Here is a 20,672-nt window from a genome sequence, read left to right on the forward strand (position 1 = left end):
TGATCCAGAGGAAGGCAAAAAAAAACCCAGCAGAGCATGCTCCAATTTGCTACAGCAGGGGAAAAAAATCCCTTCCTGATCCCCCAAGAGGCAATCGGATTTTCCCTGGATCAACTTTACCTATGTTAGTACCCAGTTATATTATTGTACATTTAGGAAAGTATCCAGGCTTTTCTTAAAGCAATCTACTGAGCTGGCCAGAACCACCTCTGGCGGGAGTCTATTCCACATTTTCACAGCTCTTACTGTGAAGAAACCAGCCCCCAGGTATCAGTGAAGTGATTGTCCTATAAACTCTTTATGTAACTTTTTTGTAATGATTAAGAATTATCTATGCAACATTTAGCAGTAACCCACATTATTACCTTTTATATATATTATAGTGTATATAGGATTCTTTGTCTTAGTATTGAGCCAACATATGTGTATAGTGTCTGGTTCACGCAGCATGTCAGACCAATACATTCCTAGATTTTCAAGTTTGTTTATGTATATTATGGAAAGTCCTATGCACTGACGTTTTCATTGCTGCAGCCTTGTGGCAGGAGTGGCGTTTTTTTGCATGTGTTTTTACTGGCCATTTATACATGTACTACTAGTGGAATCCAATAAGTACTACACCTGGATGCTGACTGAGAATACACAAATCTACCAGACATCACCAGCTGGACAAAAGGATGTTTTATTTCAACTGCTGGTCACTATATGTTCATTTCTGGATAAAGAACTGTGTGAAGTTACATACATAGTTAATCAGGTTGAAAAAAGGCACAAGTCCATCTAGTTCAACCAAAAAAATAAATAAGTGATAAGAATTGATTTACTAAGTCTATTCACATGCAATTTTATTCACAAACTGATGATTACTTATTTTTGTTTTTTGGACATTTACACATTATATGTTTTTTTAGCGCTGCCCTTATTTATTTCACATTAAATATAATATGCTTCATTGGTCATATATACATCATCTATACATAGATATACTGTAGATTGTCCTGCTTTGATCCATGTACTGTATATACAAATAGCTATGCATATTATCGTCAGTCAAATTGGTTTATGGAATGCCAACTTATTGTTCATTATGGAATCTAACTACATTTTTATGTGTTTTTTTTTTTTTTGCTTGAGCGGTGGTGCAGGGCTTATTGGTGTGGATAGGGTCTCAAGTGGAGGGTGTGCGACTGAAAGCACCATGAGCACCCACAAGATAATACTGGATATACGCGCCTGATGTTGATGCATGTGTGTCACTCCTGGGTTGGATGCTGCGGCAGTATATGGAGTCTGGGGGTTGGCCTCCGCCTCCCCTGGGTCCATTAACTTGTGCATGTCCTGGCCTGTGACATACCTGTGCCCCTGGCCAATTGGACATCTTCTGCCAGGTTTAGTGGGTGCTGGTGCACATGCGCCTGTTCCAGCCAGGCTGGATGATGTCACATGCCCGTTTTCATCAGCATGCACGCCCTGAATGGTCTTGTTTAGGAGGAGGTGGCCGCAATGTGTCTGGGCATCCTCTCAGGCATGAGCCTGCTGATCAAAATAGCGGAAAAGCTTATAGACATATTCAGTGGATCTTGCTTGTGGGAAATACTTTCATGGTGATTGTTGGCCTAAAATGTACACTCTTTATGTTGGATTGAGAATTTCAAAGTGTTTTTTGAGCAATGTGGGTCTACACCTATGACATTTTATGTGGCAATGTACCTATTAGTCCACCATTTAACATAATAAGGTAATTATTGAAGTGATAGCCTGATAGGGGTATACATCAAGAGTTTCTACAGCATTTGATACACATGTTGTTGTTTATGTCTTTAGGTTGGCTATGGTTTTGAATACAGGCCCCACAACATTTGAGCGATTCCTGCTGTGGTATTCAAGGTCTAGGCATTTTGAAGAGAGCTATGATGTGTAAGTGCAATGGTAGCAACTACTTGATGGTGATTGCATTTCTACAATTATTTACCACATACTCACTGGGTTCATCATTATATATTGCTGTCTGCAGCCCTGATGTGCCCCCATCTCTGGAACTGACACCTCTGCCAGTTTCTGCCCCCCACTCTACCTTGATTGCTTTTTATTTACATGTGTTGTAAGTGGATATGTTATTATTGTCAGGGGTTCTTGTTGCCTGTAAATTATGCACATGTGCTTATATATGTCATTTTGTTTTTTCACATAGATGCACCCATACAGCTCCTTAGGAAGCGGCTTAGGTCACAAAATATGTAGAGCAAGCTACAATTATTTGGAATTTGAAACCCCCATATCTTGAACAAGCCAGCCTCACATTAAATCCTTTGGCCCTCAAGTGTCAATAGGATTATGTCGTGCATGGGGTAGTAATTCCAAATATGAAGCGTGCAGAATCGTACTGTACATTGCCTTGAAAAAGTATTCTGTATGACTTATTCCACTTGATTATGGATCATTTTTAATAGCTTTATAATAAAGATGGAATTATTTTAAAATTTTTGTAGTGTACCAATTAAGTCCACAATTCTCTATGATATTATATTCTGATTTAGGGACGCAGCACTAGTTTTTGTCATTGTATTAATAGTACTACACTGTGGCTACATTTAACTTTCCATGGAGTGGTGGGTCTGTCATTTCTCCCGTGGAAAATAAACCCTAGACAGAACCATAGCTAAGAAGAGCAATGAACCTGTAGTGTTGTGGTGTGCCCACAGCAAAGCGCAGAAAGTGTTGATGCACTAGAAAAATGGGGATTTTTAGGCATCTTTGTTTACAGAGGTCAGTAAGTCTCCAGAATGAACAAAAGATCTCGGCTGCTCACAGGTGAGCTGGCTCCAACAGCAAGATTTCCTCACTGCAGGGTGTTCGCCCAGTCACAGCTAAAACAATAATGATAGGAAAATCTGGATGGCTGTACACCAAACTGAGATCCAAATGCCTTTATTTGCATAAAGCTATGAAAAAACAGCTGTCTCCAGCCACAAACAATCCACTGTTTCATACTGTACAGGCCACATGGCCCATCTGAATGCGCCCATGACCCTCATTTACACATAAAGCTTTATTTATTATCTCAATAGTTTTTAATATAGCAGAATTTTTTTTAAGTTATGTTGTGTTTGTATCAGGTAACAATGATTTTAACCACTTGCCGACCGGCTCACGCTGATACACAGCGGCAAAGTGGTTCGTTTCCGTGTACCTTTAAGGGCAATAGCAGGCGAACCCGATGCGCGTGGCCGACGGGTGCAATCGCTGCCAGCCACATGCGATCGTGTGCACGAAAGCAGGAATCTCTGTTTGTAAACACACAAATCCCTGTTCTGTCAGGGGAGAGGAGACATATGGCTTGTTCCTGCTAAGTAAGAACAAGGATATGTCTCCTCCCCCAGTCAGTCCTATCCCCTCACAGTTAGAACACACCTAGGGAACACACATTTAACACCTTACTCGCTCCCCTCTTGTTAACCCCTTCCCTGCCAGTGACATTTACACAGTAATCAGTGCATTTTTATAGCAGTGATTGCTGTATAAATGTCAATGGTCCCAAAAATGTCAAAAGTGTCCGATCTATCCGCCGCAATGTCGCAGTACCGCTAAAAATCGCAGATCACCGCCATTACTAGTAAAAAAATTAAAATTACATAAATCTTTCCCCTAGTTTGTAGACGCTATAACTTTTTCGCAAACCAATCAATATACTCTTATTGCAATTTTTTTTACCAAAAACATGTAGAAGAATGTATATTGGCCTGAGCTGAGGAAGAACTTAAAAAAAAAAAACATTTTGGGGATATTTATTATAGCAAAAAGTAAAAAAATATTGTTTTTTTTTTCAAAATTGTCACTCTTTTTTTGTTTATAGAGCAAAAAATAAAAATCTGCAGAGGTGATCAAATACCACCAAAAGAAAGCTCTATTTGTGGGGAAAAAAAGGATGTCAATTTTGTTTGGTTACAGCATCGCACAAGCGCGCAATTGTCAGTTAAAGTGACGCAGCGCCGTATTGCAAAAAATGGCCTGGTCATTAAGCAGCCAAATCTTCCGTTCTGTAAGTGGTTAATGTATTTTTAGCAAAATGTCACTTTGATATTTTCTTTGGGGGGGGGGGGATTGCTGTCAGGTAGGCTGTATGGGGCCCCGCAATTTCTATCAGCAGTCCTGCCAGGTGCCATCATCCTAAGCACTTCCGGACCGCCACACGCCGATATATGTGCTAACTTTGAAGAGGAATATTGTTGTTATGGCAGCACCTTGGTAGAGCGAGAGCAATAATTCTAGCCCTAGACCTTCTCTGTAACTCAAAACATGCAACCTGTAGAATTTTTTAAAAGATCGCCTATGGAGATTTTTAAGGGTAAAAGTTTGTCGCCATTCCATGAGTGGGCGCAATTTTGAAGCTTAACATGTTTAGTATCAAATTGACATCTGAGGTCTTTTTGACCCCAGATCTCATATTTAAGAGGTCCTGTCATGCTTTTTTTCTATTACAAGGGATGTTTACATTGCTTGTAATAAGAATAAAAGTGACACCATTTTTTTTTAAAAGAACAGTGTAAAAATAAAAAATAAAAGGTAAAATAAATAAGAAAAAAAAAATTTAAAATTTAAACGCGCCCCGTCCCGCCAAGCTCGCGTGCAGAAGTGAACGCATGCATGAGTAGCGCCCGCATATGAAAACTGTGTTCAAACCACACACATGAAGTATCGCTGCGATCGGTAGAGCGAGAGCAATAATTTTAGCCCTAGACCTTCTCTAACTCAAAACATGCAACCTGTAGCATTTTTTAAAATATTTTTAAGGGTAAAAGTTTGTCGCCATTCCATGAGCGGGCGCAATTTTGAAGCTTGACATGTTTAGTATCAAATTACATGGCTTAACATTATCTTTCACAATACAAAAAAAATGTGCGCTTACTTTACTGTTGTCTTATTTTTTAATTCAAAAAATTTAAATTTTCCAAAAAAAGTGCTCTTGTAAGACCCTGCACAAATACAGTGTGACAGAAAGTATTGCAACGACCGCCATTTTATTCTCTAGGGTGTTAGAAAAAAATGTATAATGTTTGGGGGTTCTAAGTAATTTACTAATCTAGCAAAAAAAAACAGTTTTTAACTTGTAAACAACAAATCTCAGAAAGAGGCTCGGTCCCTAAGTGGTTAAGTAAAGGAAACTGGCAGCTGGTTCCCACTGTGTATGTTTGAGCCATACTGTACTATGTGAATTCTGCAGTCTTCTGGGACCTGTGATGTTTCTCAGAAGGCTGCAGGGAAGATCGTCGTGGAAATGGGTACCTATCAAAACCAGTTACCTGCTGATTTGACAGTAAACAAACCCGGGGTCTCTATGTAAACGGCTGCTCTTTCCACTATATGCTGCTCCACTTTAATCACCAGATATCAAGTGCTTTCTACTGTAGTTCCTAAAGTTCAATCTGGTGGAACATGGTTATATGTTTAGCTGATAATTTAATATTGGGGAAGTAAGATCTGCTTTTCCTCTGTTAATACTGGCTAGAAAATTATCTATTAATTCTGACGCTACAGTGTCACTGTCACAGCAAGGGACATCTGTTATGCACATAAACTGTGTTTGGTCTTTATGTGATCCTTACACACTGCTGTTATTATTGCTGTTACCCTCAAAACTTCCAATAATTAAAGAGGGTGGGGGGGTGCAAAGAAGTGGAATTTCCCCTTTTGGGTGAGTGTAATCATACAAAATGTGTCTACTTCTCCCCCCCCCCCTCCAAACACACACCTTTTACGGCTGCGTGTCTTCCTCCCTTCTGTGCTCTCCGTTTTGTGCCCACAACCAGCTCACCTCTGATGTTCTCCCATAACTGCTCTTCTTTCCTCTGTGCCCCTCTGATTACTGCTCTGCCCACTGTCCTTTGTACCCTTTAGTTACTGCTCTCCCTGCCATGTGTCCTCTGAACCCCACTCTGCCTGCTGTCCAACCTGCTTTCTGGATACTGTTCGCCCTTTCCTGTGTGCCCCTCTGATTACTACCCGGCCCCCACTACTGTGTGCCCTCTGATTACTACTCTTCCCTTCCTGTGTGCCCTCCAGTCTGCTCGGTCTGCCCTCAGATCCCTGCAGATTTTTGCCTCTTCCTCCCATATGTACATCAGAGATAGCGCGTTTTGTAGGTGAGCTGATTAAGGTGGGCATACAGCGGGGAGGATTCCAGATCAATTCAGGATGGCAAACAGCATATTAGTAAGTATATTCTAACATTCCCCTCATTCTCCTAAATACAGAGAGGGAAAAAAGTATTTGATCCCCTACTGATTTTGAACATATCCCCACTGACAAAGAAACGATCAGTCTATAATTTTAATGGTAGGTTTATTTTAACAGTAAGATAAAATAACAACAAAAATATCCAGAAAACGCAATTCAACATGAATTCAACTCGCTGTGTTTGGAGAAGGAGGAATGCTGCCTATGACTCCAAGAACACCATCCCCACGGTCAAACATGGAGGTGGAAACATTATGCTTTGGGGGGTATTTTTCTGCTAAGTGGATAGGACAATTTCACTGCATCAAAAGGGAATATGGAAGAGGCCATGTACCGTTAAATCTTGTGCCAAATCTTGTACCATTATATCTTCAGCCAAGGCATTGAAAATGGGCCGTGGATGGGTATTCCACCATGACAATGACCCAAAACACACAGCCAAGGCAACAAAGGAGTGGCTCAAGGAGAAGCACATTAAGGTCCTGGAGTGGCCTAGCCAATCTGTAGGCCTTAATACCATAGAAAATGTGTGTAGGGAGCTGAAGGTTGGAGTTACCGAACGTCAGCTTCGAAACCTTAATGACTTGGAGAGGATCTTCAAAGAGGAGTAGGACAAAATCCCTCTGAGGAGGTGTGCAAACCTGTTGGCCAACTACAAGAAACGTGTGACCTCTGATTGCCAACAAGGGTTTTGCCACCAAGTACTAAGTCATGTTTTGCAAAGGGGTCAGATACTTATTTCACTCATTAAAATGCAAATCACTTTAGAATTTTTTTGAAATACTTTTTTTGGATTTTTTTTGTTGTTATTCTGTCTTTCACTGTTAAAATAAACCTACCATTAAAATTATAGACTAATCATTTCTTTGTCAGTGGGCAAACTTACAAAATCAGCAGGGGATCAAATACTTTTTTCCCCTCACTGTAAACACCCGAATGCTCAGTTCTGTGCTTGTTCAGACTCCTGAGCCTAAAAAAAGACTAAGGAAATAATATAAAAAAAAAAAACAACCAAAAAAAAAAAAACCGAAAAACACAATTTATGCCTACTCATGCACTACACACTTTGGGCTTCATTCACAAAAGCATCTTGTATGCAGTATGTAGGGGTCCAGACACATTTTCCCTAAATACTGCATACAATCCTGAAACTGTCAATTCACAATTCCATTCTGCGATATTTACCGCAGAACACTGAAAACGCTTGGTGTATACCCATAAACAGGCGGTCAACTCAATTCACAAAAGGAAATAAATAATTAAATGCATGCAGTAATTAAGAATTAAGGCATGCGGTATTTATGGTATGTGTACTGGTTGTTAAAGAGTGGGAGGCCACCGCGTCCTTAACAACCGATGAGTCATGAGTTATCAGCGGAGTTCCCCGCTGACAGCTGAATGTAAAAAAAAAAAAAAAAAAAAAAAGAATTGCTGCCAATAAATATAACAAGAAAAAAAAAATAGCGTGCCCCACCCCCCCCCCGAACCATGCCAGGCCACAATCCCTGGTCGTGATGTCACAACAAGAAGAACTGTCAGACTGCGGAAGCAGAGCTTTTTCTTTTTAAGGTCAGCGGTGGTGGTGGGCGTCATGATTGATGATGGATCTACACTGCAGAACTTTTTTTTTTATTTTTTAAATAAAGGACTTGTCAAAAACGACCTATTGTCTTTTTTTACACTACGTTTTTGTTTGGTGAATGAGTAGGGGTCTGGGGACCCCCTTTAAATATAGGCTTCCAGATTTCAATAAGCCACCCGCCTGAAGACCCTCACAACCATCATTCAGGGTTGTGGGGAAGAGGCCTTTGTTCCCATCAACATGGGGACAAGGTGCTTTAGGGGGCAGAGGATAAAGCCCGCCCCCCCCCTCCGCCCCAAAGCACACCCATGTTGAGGGCATGTGACCTGGTATGGCCCTCCCTTTCCTGATGGGTACATGCTCGGATAAGGGTCCTTAACAACCAGCTATTTACAGCCCATATTAAGGATGCCAGCTTATGCTGGCGGTAAATTACCGCAGGCTTTCACTACTAAAATACTGCATGACTTCATAAAATAACTCATGCAGTATTTTAGTAGCTTTTTTTAGCGCATGCCAAAAAAGTTTTGAAAAATGCTGTGCGGTATCTTACTGCATACTCGGATACGGTAAGAAACTGATTTATGAATGGAGCCCATTGTGATAATGCATGTTATGTGTTTTGGTGCACTGCGGCACACCAACATGCTAAGCGCCCATCAACAGCAACATGCACGTTATGCTTTGCATAACACATGTGGCTGATGTGCATTGTGCATGTGCGCTGCAGTGCCTTGTTACAACATATTGCAGTGCTTCATTTTTTTTTATTTTTTTTTTTTTACATTTATTCAACTCCATGCACCACAGTACACTGCAACACTTCTGCAGCACACTGTAACGCACTGTGTTGCGATAAAATGTATGTATACACATCAACAAATGCACACATGTGGATCGGGAATTACCATGACACATAAACCAGCCTTCAGATTTTTTTTTGTGCAAGTTGCATACTTACAGTTTTGCATACCTTTGATTTTAGCAGTTGTGCAAATAGACCAAATTACAAATACAGAAATATTTGTTATTTATTAGCTCAATACAGTTTTCAAAGCTGTAAGTTAAAAAGTATTTAAACGGATTGTATATGGTCTGGCCATCTGATGTTAAACGATATGTTAACTTTTTAGAAAAAATAAATGTAAATTTTTTTGCAGGTAAAAAAAAATAATTTTTTTGAGCCTGTAAAGCATTTGTCAGGTCACCTGTGGGACCAAGTGACAAGGAGCGCACTGCAGAGGTTGTGGACCCAAAGGCTGACTGCTGAGGGTTGATAGTTCTGAGAAGCAGCTACAGAGAGCCACAGTCCTGGACAGGGAGCTAGAGCATACGATTCAGACAGGAATGGTCAGGAGAACAAGCCAAAGTCAGTACACGGGAATAAAACAGAGCATACGGCAAGAATCACTCAGAAAAACCTTCACACAATTGTTGCTCGGGCAACTCTGGCTTGCAGTGCATGGGATTAAATAGTGTTTCCTGTTAGAGGGTGGAGCCATGCTGAGAGAAGATTACTTAAAACACACAGGTGTGAGAGCACGGTCCCTAAAGCCGATACACAGACCAGAGGTAGGCAGACTGTTATAGATTTTGAGCTTATTACTATTTTAAGTGATAAAAGTTTCTGAAAAATATATGTAACACATGAATGTTATAATGTAATTAGTGTTGGTTTCTGAAGGTCACAGAATACACAGGGACAGAGGACAGAGAGAAGTGGTTTTGCTGTGTAGATACTTCTATTCTGAGTTACTATGTCAGGACAATGGGTGGAGTTATGCAACTTAACTATAGATTGAAGCCATATAAGCATATATGCAAGAATGGGTGTTATTCTTGTGAAATGCTGACATAACATTATGAAACAGTATAAGAATCCTAGAAGGTTGAATGGCTAGTTAGGAAGAGAAGGGAGGAAGAGAGAGAAGGAAACCTACACTTTGGAGAATGTAACATCTGACGTCTCTTCCTCCTTCTGAAGACATCACCATACCATATGTTACCAGATGTCATTATATAAGTCTTGTCTTTGCTTATCTTTCTGAAGATTAAACAACTTTTCTTTAAGTATTGTACAAACTAAGGATTCTTTAATTTCTACTATGAAATTAATTCCTAACATTTTGGTGGAGATGCGGCCCTAGATAAAGACAAATACACTTCTCCTTCACAAACCCATTAGGAGAGATGCCACAGACATATTTACACAAAGACTTTGCTATTCATCCAGAAATGCCCTTGAGATAGAAGAATTTTAGATATTATTAGAATACTAGATTTTATAGTTTTCTTCACAGACAGTCAGGGCATAAAACATTACTGCAGATTCATGGCAGTACCCCCCCTCTTACGAGGCCTCCCCTGCTTGGGCCCAGACTTGGAGAGGAACCTCAAATGAAACCTCCTAAAAAGATGCGGCACAAAGACATCCGATGCAGGGATCCAAGACCTCTCCTCAGGACCAAAACCTTTCCAATGCATGAGGTACTGAAGAATGGCTTTACAGAGCCAGGAATCCAGAATTTGACTACCCTCGTACTCCTGATTATCCTCAGAGACCAGAACCGAGGTAGGGAGAGGACAAGAGAACTTATTAAGGACTTAAGGCTTCAGGAGGTCAACATGAAAGGAGTTTGATATCTCAAGGCTTTTAGGGATCTGAAGTTTGAAACAAACCAGATTCAACTTAGAAATCATAGTGTACGGGCCAATGAATATTGGGGCGAATTTTAGAGAAGGAACCTGGAGCTTGATGTTCCTGGTGGAAAGCCAGACTGTCTCCTGGCTGTAGAGAAGGCAGCTTACGCCTGCGATGGTTGGAAAAACTTTTAAATTTGTCAGCAGCTGCTCGAAGGGAAGCATGAACGTCACTCCCAAAAAGAATTGAATGATTCTTGAACCGTAGCAAAAGCTGGAATGTCCGGAGAACAGGTCATAGGAAGAGGGAGCTGAGGGTGTCTTCCATAAACTGTGAGAAAGGGTGTCTTCTGAGAACTTATGTTAAAATGATTATTGTGAGAGAATTCTGCCCACGGGAGTAGAGAGGACCAATCATCATGATGAGCAGAAACGAAAGTGCAGAGAAAGACCTCTAACCCTCTCAGTCTGTCCATTGAATTGAGGGTGGTAAGAAGAGGAAAAATCCAAGATAATATTGAGGGATTTGCAAAAGGCTCTCCAAAAGCGAGATGTATATTGAACACCCCTGTCGGAAACAATATGGGAAGGAAACCCATGGAGGCGGAAGATTTCAAGAACAAAAAAGGGAACCAAAGCAGGAGCAGAAGGGAGACCAAGAAGAGGAACAAAAAGAGCCATCTTGGAGAACCAATCTATTACCACACAAATGACCTTATTATTCTCAGACGGTGGAAGATCGGTGATAAAGTCCATGGCAATGTGAGACCATGGCTTCTTAGGAATGGGCAAGGGCATGAGAAGGCCAGCAGGAGCTTGCGTTGAGGATTTAGACTGGGCACAGACATGACAAACCTTAACGTAGTCTTTGACATCCGAAAGGAGAGTAGGCCGCCAGTAGTGGCGACTGAAGAGAAGAAAGAATCGGAAGAGCCCAGCATGACCTGCCACTTTGGAATCATATCCTCAACGAAGGATCTTAGCCCAGTGGGGATGAAGTTCTTGCCAGGAGGAATTTTTTACTTCAGAGTGGTGGAATGGGCAAGAATGCATGAGGTGGGCAAGAATGCATGAGTAATGATCGGCTCAAGTTCAGAGGTGGGCGCCTCATCCAGAGTGTCAAATGACCTAGAGAGTGCATCAGCCTGACTGTTGCAGGAACCAGGTTTATATGTAATAGTGAAATTAAATCGGGAAAAAGAAAAGGCTTCACCTGGCCTGTCTGGTATTCAGTCGTTTGGCATTCTGTAAGTACTGCAGGTTTTTATGATCAGTGATAATTGTTAACCACTTCAATACCAGGCACTTAGACACCTTCCTGCCCAGGCCAATTTTCAGCTTTCAGCGCTGTCGCAATTTGAATGACAATTGAGCGGTCATGCTACACTGTACCCAAACAAATTTTTTATCATTTCCCACAAATAGAGCTTTCTTTTGGTGGTATTTGATCACCTCTGCGGTTTTTATTTTTTGCGCAACAAATAAAAAAAGACCGAAAATTTCGAAAAAAAACAAGTTTTTGTTTGTTTCTGTTAAAATTTTTTGTAAATAAGTATGTTTTCTTCTTCAATGATGGGCACTGATATGGCTGCACTGACGGGCACTGATACGGCGGCACTGATGGGCACCGATGAGGTGGCACTGATGGGGTGGCACTGACGGGCACTGATGATGGGCACTGATAGGCGGCACTGATGGGCACTGATAGGTGGCATTAATGGGCACTGAAAGGTGGCACTAATGGGCACTGATAGGTGGCACTGGTATGTGGCAGTGATGGGCACTCATAGGCGGCACTGATGGGCACTCGTAGGTGGCATTGATTGGTACATATGGGTGGCACTGATGGGTACTTATAGGTGGGCACTGACAGTTGACACCGATGGGCACTGACAGGTGGCACCGATGGGCACTGACAGGTGGCACTGATAAAATATATTGGGGGCATTGCTGGGCAGATCTGGAACATAATGGTGCCAATCAGTGCCCATTTGTGGGCACTGATTGGCACAGATTGGGCACATTGGATGGCCGTGGGGTACATACCTGGCCATCCACATGTTGCCCCTTCCCTGGTGGTCCTAGTGGCGATCCCTGGTGGTCCAGTGTGGTGATCTGAGGGGGTGCTGCGCTGATAAACAATCAGCGCAGACCCCCCCTGCCAGGAGAACCGCCGATCGGCTCTCCTCTACTTGCATCTGTCAGACGCGAGTGAGGAAAAGCCGATCAACGGCTCTGCCCATTGACAGCGTGATCAGCCGTGATTGGACACGGCTGATCACGTGGTAAACAGCCTCTGCCGGAGGCTCTTTACCAAAATCGGTGTAGCGGTGTATCAGGCTGACATACCGCTCCACCGATCGCTGCGATGCGCGCCCCCGCGGGCGCACGGCAGCATGTTATTTTGCTGGACGTCATATGACGTCCAGTCAGGATAACGGAACCACTTCCCGGACGTCAATCCGCTATAGGGCGGGCGGGAAGTGGTTAAAGAACGAGAGCAACCCTCCAAGAGATAACGCCACTCCTCAAATGCCAATTTAATTGCAAGATGTTCCCGATCGCCAATAGCGTAATTTTTCTCTGCCTGAAAAATTTTTTGGGAGAAAAATGCACATGGTTGACATTTTTTCTTAAAGGATTGAAGAAGCACAGCTCGCACCCCAGTCGAAGAAGCGTCTACTTCAATAAAAAATGAATCCCCAGGATTAGGTCTCCTCAAGAGAGGTCCAGAAACAAAGGCCTGTTTTAACTCATGAAATGCAGAGACAGCTTCTGAAGGCTACTTCCTTAGCATTCACACCCTTCTTGGTCAAGGCGATAATAGGTACAGCAATGGAGGAGTAATTCCTAATAAACTGCCTGTAATAATTTGTGAGCCCAAGAAAGCGTTGTGTCGCCTTGAGGCTGGCAGGGAGAGGCCAGTTAGTAATGGCCGAGACCTTTCCAGGGTCCATACGAAGACCCAAACTGGAGACAAAACAGCCTACAAACAGGACCTCAGAACATATAAAAGAACATTTTTTCAACTTGGCATACAGATTATTCTCTATGTCTGAGTACAATCCAGACATGGTTTCTCTGAACAACCAGGTTTTCAGAAAAGATGAGAATGTCATCCAGATAGAAAACAACAAATTGATCCCTGAAGGTTTAGTTGACAAAGTTTTGAAACACAGCTGGGGGATTTCACAGACCAAAGGGCATAACCAAGTATTCATAATGCCCATCTCTAGTGTTAAATGCAGTTTTCCATTCATCCCTTTCCCGTATCTGGATCAGATTGTATGCACCCCTAAGATTCAACTTAGTAAAAATTGAGCCACCTTTCAATCTGTCGAACAGTTCAGATATTAAGGGCAAGGGGTATCGATTTTTGATTGTCACCGCATTTAAGCCTCGATAGTCAATGCAGGATCTTAAAGTACCATGTTTCTTGCCAACAAAAAAGAACCCTGCTCCCATAAACGATGATTATTTCCAGATGAAACCTTTTTCTAGGTTTTCAGCAACATACTCTGACATGGCCTGGGTCTCAGGGAGTAGGTATGCCCCTGGGCAGAGTTGCTCCAGGAGCAAGATCTATAGCACAATCAAAGGACCTGTGAGGAGGAAGCACCTCAGCTAATTTTTTGCAGAACACATCCCGGAAATCGCTATATGCAGCAGGAAGAGCAGAACATACTGATGTTGTGGCAACAGGAAGTCTCATCTTTGGGGCAACCTTGAGTAAGCTGGATTAGAAACAAGAGGAACCCCAAGCCCGGATCTGCCCAGAAGTCCAGTCAAAGCGTGGAGAATGGAGCTACAACCAAGGAAGGTCAAATACGATAGGAGTTGAGGCCTTAGGTAGGTAAAGAAAGGATATCCACTACTGGTGGAGTACCCTTACCAACATCTTACCAGAGAGAGTCTGGAAGCGGATAGGGCCCCCCAGGAAGAAAAGTGCCACTAGCAGAGTGGTGAGGGGTGAAAGGGAAAGTTTCATGGAAGATTGCCAGTGGCTCTGGGAATCCAGATATGCTGAGACCAAATGAGAGGAAGCGGCAACATTGAGGAACAAAGAGAGAAGGAGACCAGAAGGTGAAGGTGATATTTCTGGGTCCAATAACCACCTTCCAGCTGTATTAGACCCGAGCATTTCCCGGACGAAGTGAGCAGGAGTCACGAAAATGACCTTTGCCCCCACAATAGAGACACAGAACCAGAGTTCTGCGCCTAGCGTGTTCCTCGGGAGATAGCCTGGTCCGGCCCAGCGGCATAGGTTCCTCAGCTGGCAGGGGATGTTCCACAGGCCGAAGAGAGGGGAGCTCAGGCTGACTAAGGACCAAGGAGTGCTGGCGTCATTCTTATAGGGTCCTCACCTGAAAGCGAATATCGATCTGGTTACACAAGGAGATGACACCTTTCATCCTTCACTCAGTCAAAGAGGCCATGTAAAAAAGTTGCAACTAAGGCCTCATTACTCCAGATCAGCTCAGCAGTTAGTATATAAAAATAAAGAGCATACTGTCCCACGGAAGCAGACTCTTTGCGGAGACATAAAAGGGCGCTGGCTGCTGAAGAGACATGACCGGTTCCTCGAAGATATTCCAAAAGGAGTTTCAAGAAGTTAGACTAGAAAACACTGGATCTTTCTTCCCACACAGAGGGGCAACCCAGGCTAAATCCTCAAAGGACAGGAGGGAAATAATATAGGCTACCTTTGCCCGATCATATGGAAGTTTTGGGGCTGGAGTTTAAAATAAATGGTGCATTGGCTAAGGAACCCCCTGTAGACCTTAGAGTCCCCCGAGTAACAGGACAGAGCTGGTAAAAGCAAAGAATTTGTGGCTACGACTGTGACCGGAATAGGACAGCAGCAGATTGTAATTGAGGTTGTTGAACCGGGGGGGGTTCTAAGGAGGCCTGAAGCTGTTCAAACCGGGAGGCCAAATTCTGAAGGAATCGCATCACCTGGGTCTGATTCGATTCCTGGGTCTCGAGTCTGTGGACTATGCCCTGCAGCTGATCATCGGGCAGGTAGAGGCACATCAGCTGGGTCCATGGCCCGAGCAAACTGTCAGGTCACCTGTGGGACCAAGTGACTAGGAGCGCACAGCAAAGGTTGTGGACCCAACGGCTGACTGCTGAGGGTCGATGGTTCTGAGAAGCAGCTACACAGGGTCGCAGTCACAGTCCTGGACAGGGAGCTAAAGCATAAAATTCCCCAGGGCGCAGAGTCTAAGAGCCAGCAGGTTTTCCCCAGAGCCTCTGATAGTGAGAATGGAATTGGCTGCAGCTGACTCCAGGTTGTGGCCCCCAGATTCTTTCAGCTCACAATCACGGCTAATTCTGGTGGATGGAGAGGAAGCAGCAGTCCAGGGTAACAAGGAATAGTCGGAAGACAAGCTAAAGGTCGGGGCAACAAGCAGACAGGGATGGTCAGAACAACGAGCCGAAGGTCGGGGCAACAAGCAGACAGGGATGGTCTGCAGAACAAGCCAAAGTTAGTAAACGGGAATCAAATATAGAGCTAACAACAAGAATCACTCAGGAAAACCTTCACACAATTGTTGCTCGGGCAAGGCTGGCTTGCAGTGCGCGGGGTTAAATAGTGTTTCCGGTTAGAGGATGGGGTGGAGACATGCTGAGAGAAGATTAAACACAAAGGTGTGAGAGCACGGTCCCTAAAGCAGATACACAGACCAGAGATGTAAAGAGACAGTCAGGGCATGAAACATTACTGCAGATTCATGACAGCATTACACCAGTGATCAGCAGACCACTGGTGCCATGCAGGTCTCCTCCAGATCTCCAGATCTGTCAGAGTATCTGTGTGCCCAGACATCCTGTATAGGCAAGCAGAAACAAATTTGACAAGAAGAATGAATGAACAACCATGGCACTCCACAGTGCCATGGTGGTTAATTGAGAACTACAAGCCGACAGCCGCAAAGGATGTTGGGGCTTTTAGTCCATTTATACAGAGGCTGATTTAAAAAAAAAAAGACAGCTAGTTTGTGGCACTTCTCCCCATAACTGCTGTCATGGGGGGGGGCTGCAGCATTTGAAACATGTTACATGTTTCACCCTAAATATGGTTGGAACAAGTAACTTGTTCCCAAAGGCGAACTTATCCTTTAGCACTCATTCACATTGGGCTGATTTAACATGTCAAATCGCATGCCAAATCAGAGCCTATTGCCGGCGACGGCACTGTTCTAATCGTTGCGACTTTGCGGCTCCGCACCGATATCCAAAAGTAGTTCCTGCACTACTTTTGCCGACTTCGGGGGCAGGAACCCACACAGATGTCTCTCAAATTGCGTTCAGCACAATTTCAAACCCGCATTCAGTGTGAACCTAGGCTTAAAAGTGGAGAACAGGACTGTTAGTGAAAAATGTAAACATGGTGCAAGTACAGAAAAACAAATGTTGATGTGCCAGAAATATATCATGCCTCTAGTTTCTTCTTTTGACATGACAAAACAGACTCAATTTCTAAGCAAGTGTCGTCAGCCCTGCCTACTTCAGTGCTGATAGATTTCAAAGAAAACAGACCATTCTTCTGTTCCCTCCTCATCTCTATAACTCTACCCTGTGCACAGTCAGAATGTACAGGAAGTTTTAAACAAATAGGATTTCTAGCAAAATTGACAGATATTTTTGCACCTATCGAAGAAATAAAACAAAATTAATGGTACAGTATATTTAGCAGACTAAAAGGAATCAAATAAGAGAAGTTCGTTTTTAGGACTTATATTCATTTTAGGGAACATGCTGCTGACACCACTGTGCCTCCAGCCTGTTGTAGCCATCTCTACTTTTCCTGTCAGCTTGTCCCTTGTCAGTATATTTGGATGAAACACACCTAATTGGCCTTGTTTCAATGCTTTCAATGCAAGAGGCTGTTATCAAGTCAAAAATCAGCGTCTCACAAAAGCTCTATTTATAAATACATTTAAAGATTCATTATTACAGAGCCACAATGATTTGCATCAATCACTCTAATGCAGGTAGTGGAAAAGTAATGGATCTACCTGCATGATCAACAGGTCATGAAAGGGAGACTGTGAAAAACAAAAACTGCTGTATTTATGCTAGTGACAGACTCAATTATTTCCCATAGCTCAACTTTTAAGCAACCAGTATTACATGCTATTGCTTAAAAATCTCACTTTATGTCACCGACAGAACAGAAAGCCGAATTGCTTTAAGGATAAGAATAGAGAAAAAAACCTTTATTAGTAGAGTGGGAAATGGACATAAGTTTTTTTCCTTCCTATTGAGTTACCAAGGCAGAAAGCGGTGGTAAACATATCCAACAAGGGTCACAGACAGCAATAGGAGTGGTTCTAACCCTTCCGTACTCTATCCAAGCCAAAAAAAAAGCAAATGATTGGGTTTCTATTTTAATAATATGAGCACTTGAAAATAATTCAAATGTATCTAACCCCAAAAAACAAAAATGAATTTATATACATATATTGCACTTTGCCAGACCTTAGGATATGGCGTACGCATTGGTTTTATTTTTTTCAGGATTTTTCCTCTATTTTCACCTGGTAGTCCTGCCAGTAACGTAAATCCTATCCTAGGATGACAACATTCACTCCATGTACTGTAATTATGGAGATGAGTTTTACTCTAGATTGCTCTCTCCTAATTTGGAATGCAGAATAAACACCTCCCCTCCTTTATATCTCCATAACATGGGTAAGGAGTTCTGTAGTTTACAGAGGTGGACTCAGCAGGGGTAATAAGACTGTTCAAAATAACCCACTGTGCACTCTGCTAATAGGTAACCTGGGAGGGCAACAGGCATTTTTTGCACTTACTGATCATATAAAGCAAAATGCTTTTAATGGGTATATTTCACAGACCAAAAGGGAGCATATAAGATAAGTTAATTGTTACTGTTTATTTACACTTTAAATCTGATGAACTTTTCTTTAGGGTTAACTCTACCCATTATACAATGCACAGTGCTGAATTAAAACAGTATAACAGCTATGATAAGAAAAGAGGAGAGTCTAGAAAGTAGTATAGCGTGTATCCAGCTTAAGATAGTATGCAGAAAATAATATTTTAGGTTCTACACTAGCATTCAAAGTATTTATTCAGAGATGATTAATATTACAGAAGCAAAACATCTAAACATGCATATGTACCTTGAAGACCATTTAAAATAGAAGCAATTTCTAAATGTTTCAGCAGACCTTGTGCAGAATTTCGGCTATCATTACAGTCAAAGGAGGATTCATTGTCACATGACTGGAATAAAGGTCTTGAAAAGAGTTTGCATTGCTTGGAAATGTTTTCATCTTTGTCTGATATCGATCTGTTACGACCAGCTTCAGATTTATTCTGGAAAAAGATGAAATAATTATCTACATTTTTGAAGGAAGCACTAAAAACACTGATAAAAACGCTAAAAGGCAACTTCACATTTATTGAGGTTATACCATACAGCCCCCTCGTCCTTCCCCAGAGTAATCTGCAGACATAAATACTTACCTTCACCCCTGCTCCAGAAATCCTCATTGTGCGCACGGTAACCTTAGTCCATCCTATATTTTGGTCCATACTGAAGGAGGACATTCAATTTTCCTGCAATGAAAGAGGCAACGGCATGCAGGCAAAGAGTGCAGAGCTCAGATGAGCCAATTTTCACTTATTGGTAGTGCAGTGCCAGGCAAAGGCAACAAAATGCATATTTCTAGAGCAGGACCAAAGGTATTTCATTCAGGCGGTTACGTTGAAGGGAGAGTGGAGGGAGTTGTAAGGTACCACTTCATTTGAAGTTGCCTTTAACAGTATATAAGAGTATACATACATTTTACACTACCATAATCTTAAAGGACAAATGGTTTAAACAATCAAGGTAATTGATGGAAGAAGTACACAAGCCCTTGTATGTAGCTGAACATTTTTTTGATTGGCAAAAATCTAACAGGGAATGTATAGTTTTTTAATGCTTGATGTAAATAATTGTATCAATCTGTATGGTTTTTTAAAATTCTTGTCTGTGTTGTAGCACCAATAGTTTCACAAACTAAAGGCAGCCCTCAAATTTTCCACTCGCACTTGCGAGTGGAAAATGACTGCTGGAGAGCGTGGGCTGCCTGGGAGTGGGGGGGGCGAGCACCGCCAGCAGGCAGGGTTGAATGGCAGCCATTCTCCCAGCGATAGCCCCAGGGGAAAAGATTGTGGAGGAAGAGGAGAGCCAGCTGGAGTACAGAGCAGGGATTGCCCGCTGTAACATCATACATTTGAATTGCTGTCTGCTAGTGGTCACACAAAGCCCCGCCTCCAATGATAGACAGAATGCCGATCCAATGCCAGGACGTTGTCTGCCTGTCACAGATGCTGGGTCAGGAGGCAGGGCTGTGTATGACCGTGAGCGGACGGCAATTCAAATGTAAGCTGTTACAGCTGGCAATTCCCGCTTTGTGATGATACGGCCGTCCTCTCTCTTCCTCTGCACTGGTCGAGCTGCAATCATGGGCACAGGTGAGGCTGCAATGATGGGCACAGGTGTGGCTGCATTGGTGGGCACTGGTCACGCTGCATAGATGGACACAGGTGAGGATGCATAGATGGGCACAGGTGAGGCTGCATTTGTGAGAATTGGTCACGCTGCAATAATAGGTGAGGCTGCATCTGTGGGCTGCATCTGTGGGCACTGGTCATGCTGCAATAATGGGCACATGTGAGGCTGCAATGATGGGCACAGGTGAGGCTGCATTGGTGAGAACTGGTCAGGCTGCAGTGATGGGCACAGGCGAGGCTGCAATGATGGGCACAGGTGAGGCTGCATTTGTGAGAACTGGTCACGCTGCAATGATGAGCACAGGTGAGGCTGCATTGGTGGGCACTGGTCACGCTGCATAGATGGGCACTGGTCACGCTGCATTGATGGGCACTGGTCACGCTGCATTGATGGGCAAAGGTCACGCTGCATTGATGGGCACAGGTCACGCTGCAATGATGGGCACAGGTCACGCTGCATTATGAGAACTGGTCATGCTGCAATGATGGGCACAGGTGAGGCTGCATTAGTGGGCATAGGTCACGCTGCAATGATGGTCACAGGTGAGGCTGCATTGGTGGGCACAGGTGAGGCTGCATTGTGAGAACTGGTCATGCTGCAATGATGGGCACAGGTGAGGCTGCATTAGTGGGCACAGGTCATGCTGTAATGATGGGCACAGGTGAGGCTGCATTGGTGGGC

The 20,672-nt window shown here is 43.0% G+C and overlaps 1 protein-coding gene across 8 annotated transcripts in view; it reads right to left on the reverse strand.

The window, feature by feature from the left end:
- The window catches only part of ARID4B (AT-rich interaction domain 4B), a 1,373,103-nt gene that overhangs the window by 351,903 nt on the left and 1,000,528 nt on the right, over window positions 1-20,672 (reverse strand). For 7 of the 8 annotated variants that reach the window (XM_073627572.1, XM_073627571.1, XM_073627570.1 and 4 more), the window contains one exon: window positions 18,610-18,805. In XM_073627572.1, the coding sequence (XP_073483673.1) occupies window positions 18,610-18,805 (196 nt within the window). The remainder of the gene's footprint in view (window positions 1-18,609; window positions 18,806-20,672) is intronic. The other variant, XM_073627566.1, reaches the window with a different exon arrangement.

The sequence above is a fragment of the Aquarana catesbeiana genome, linkage group LG04 (genome assembly GCF_042186555.1).
Source record: "Aquarana catesbeiana isolate 2022-GZ linkage group LG04, ASM4218655v1, whole genome shotgun sequence".
Lineage (NCBI taxonomy): Eukaryota > Metazoa > Chordata > Amphibia > Anura > Ranidae > Aquarana > Aquarana catesbeiana.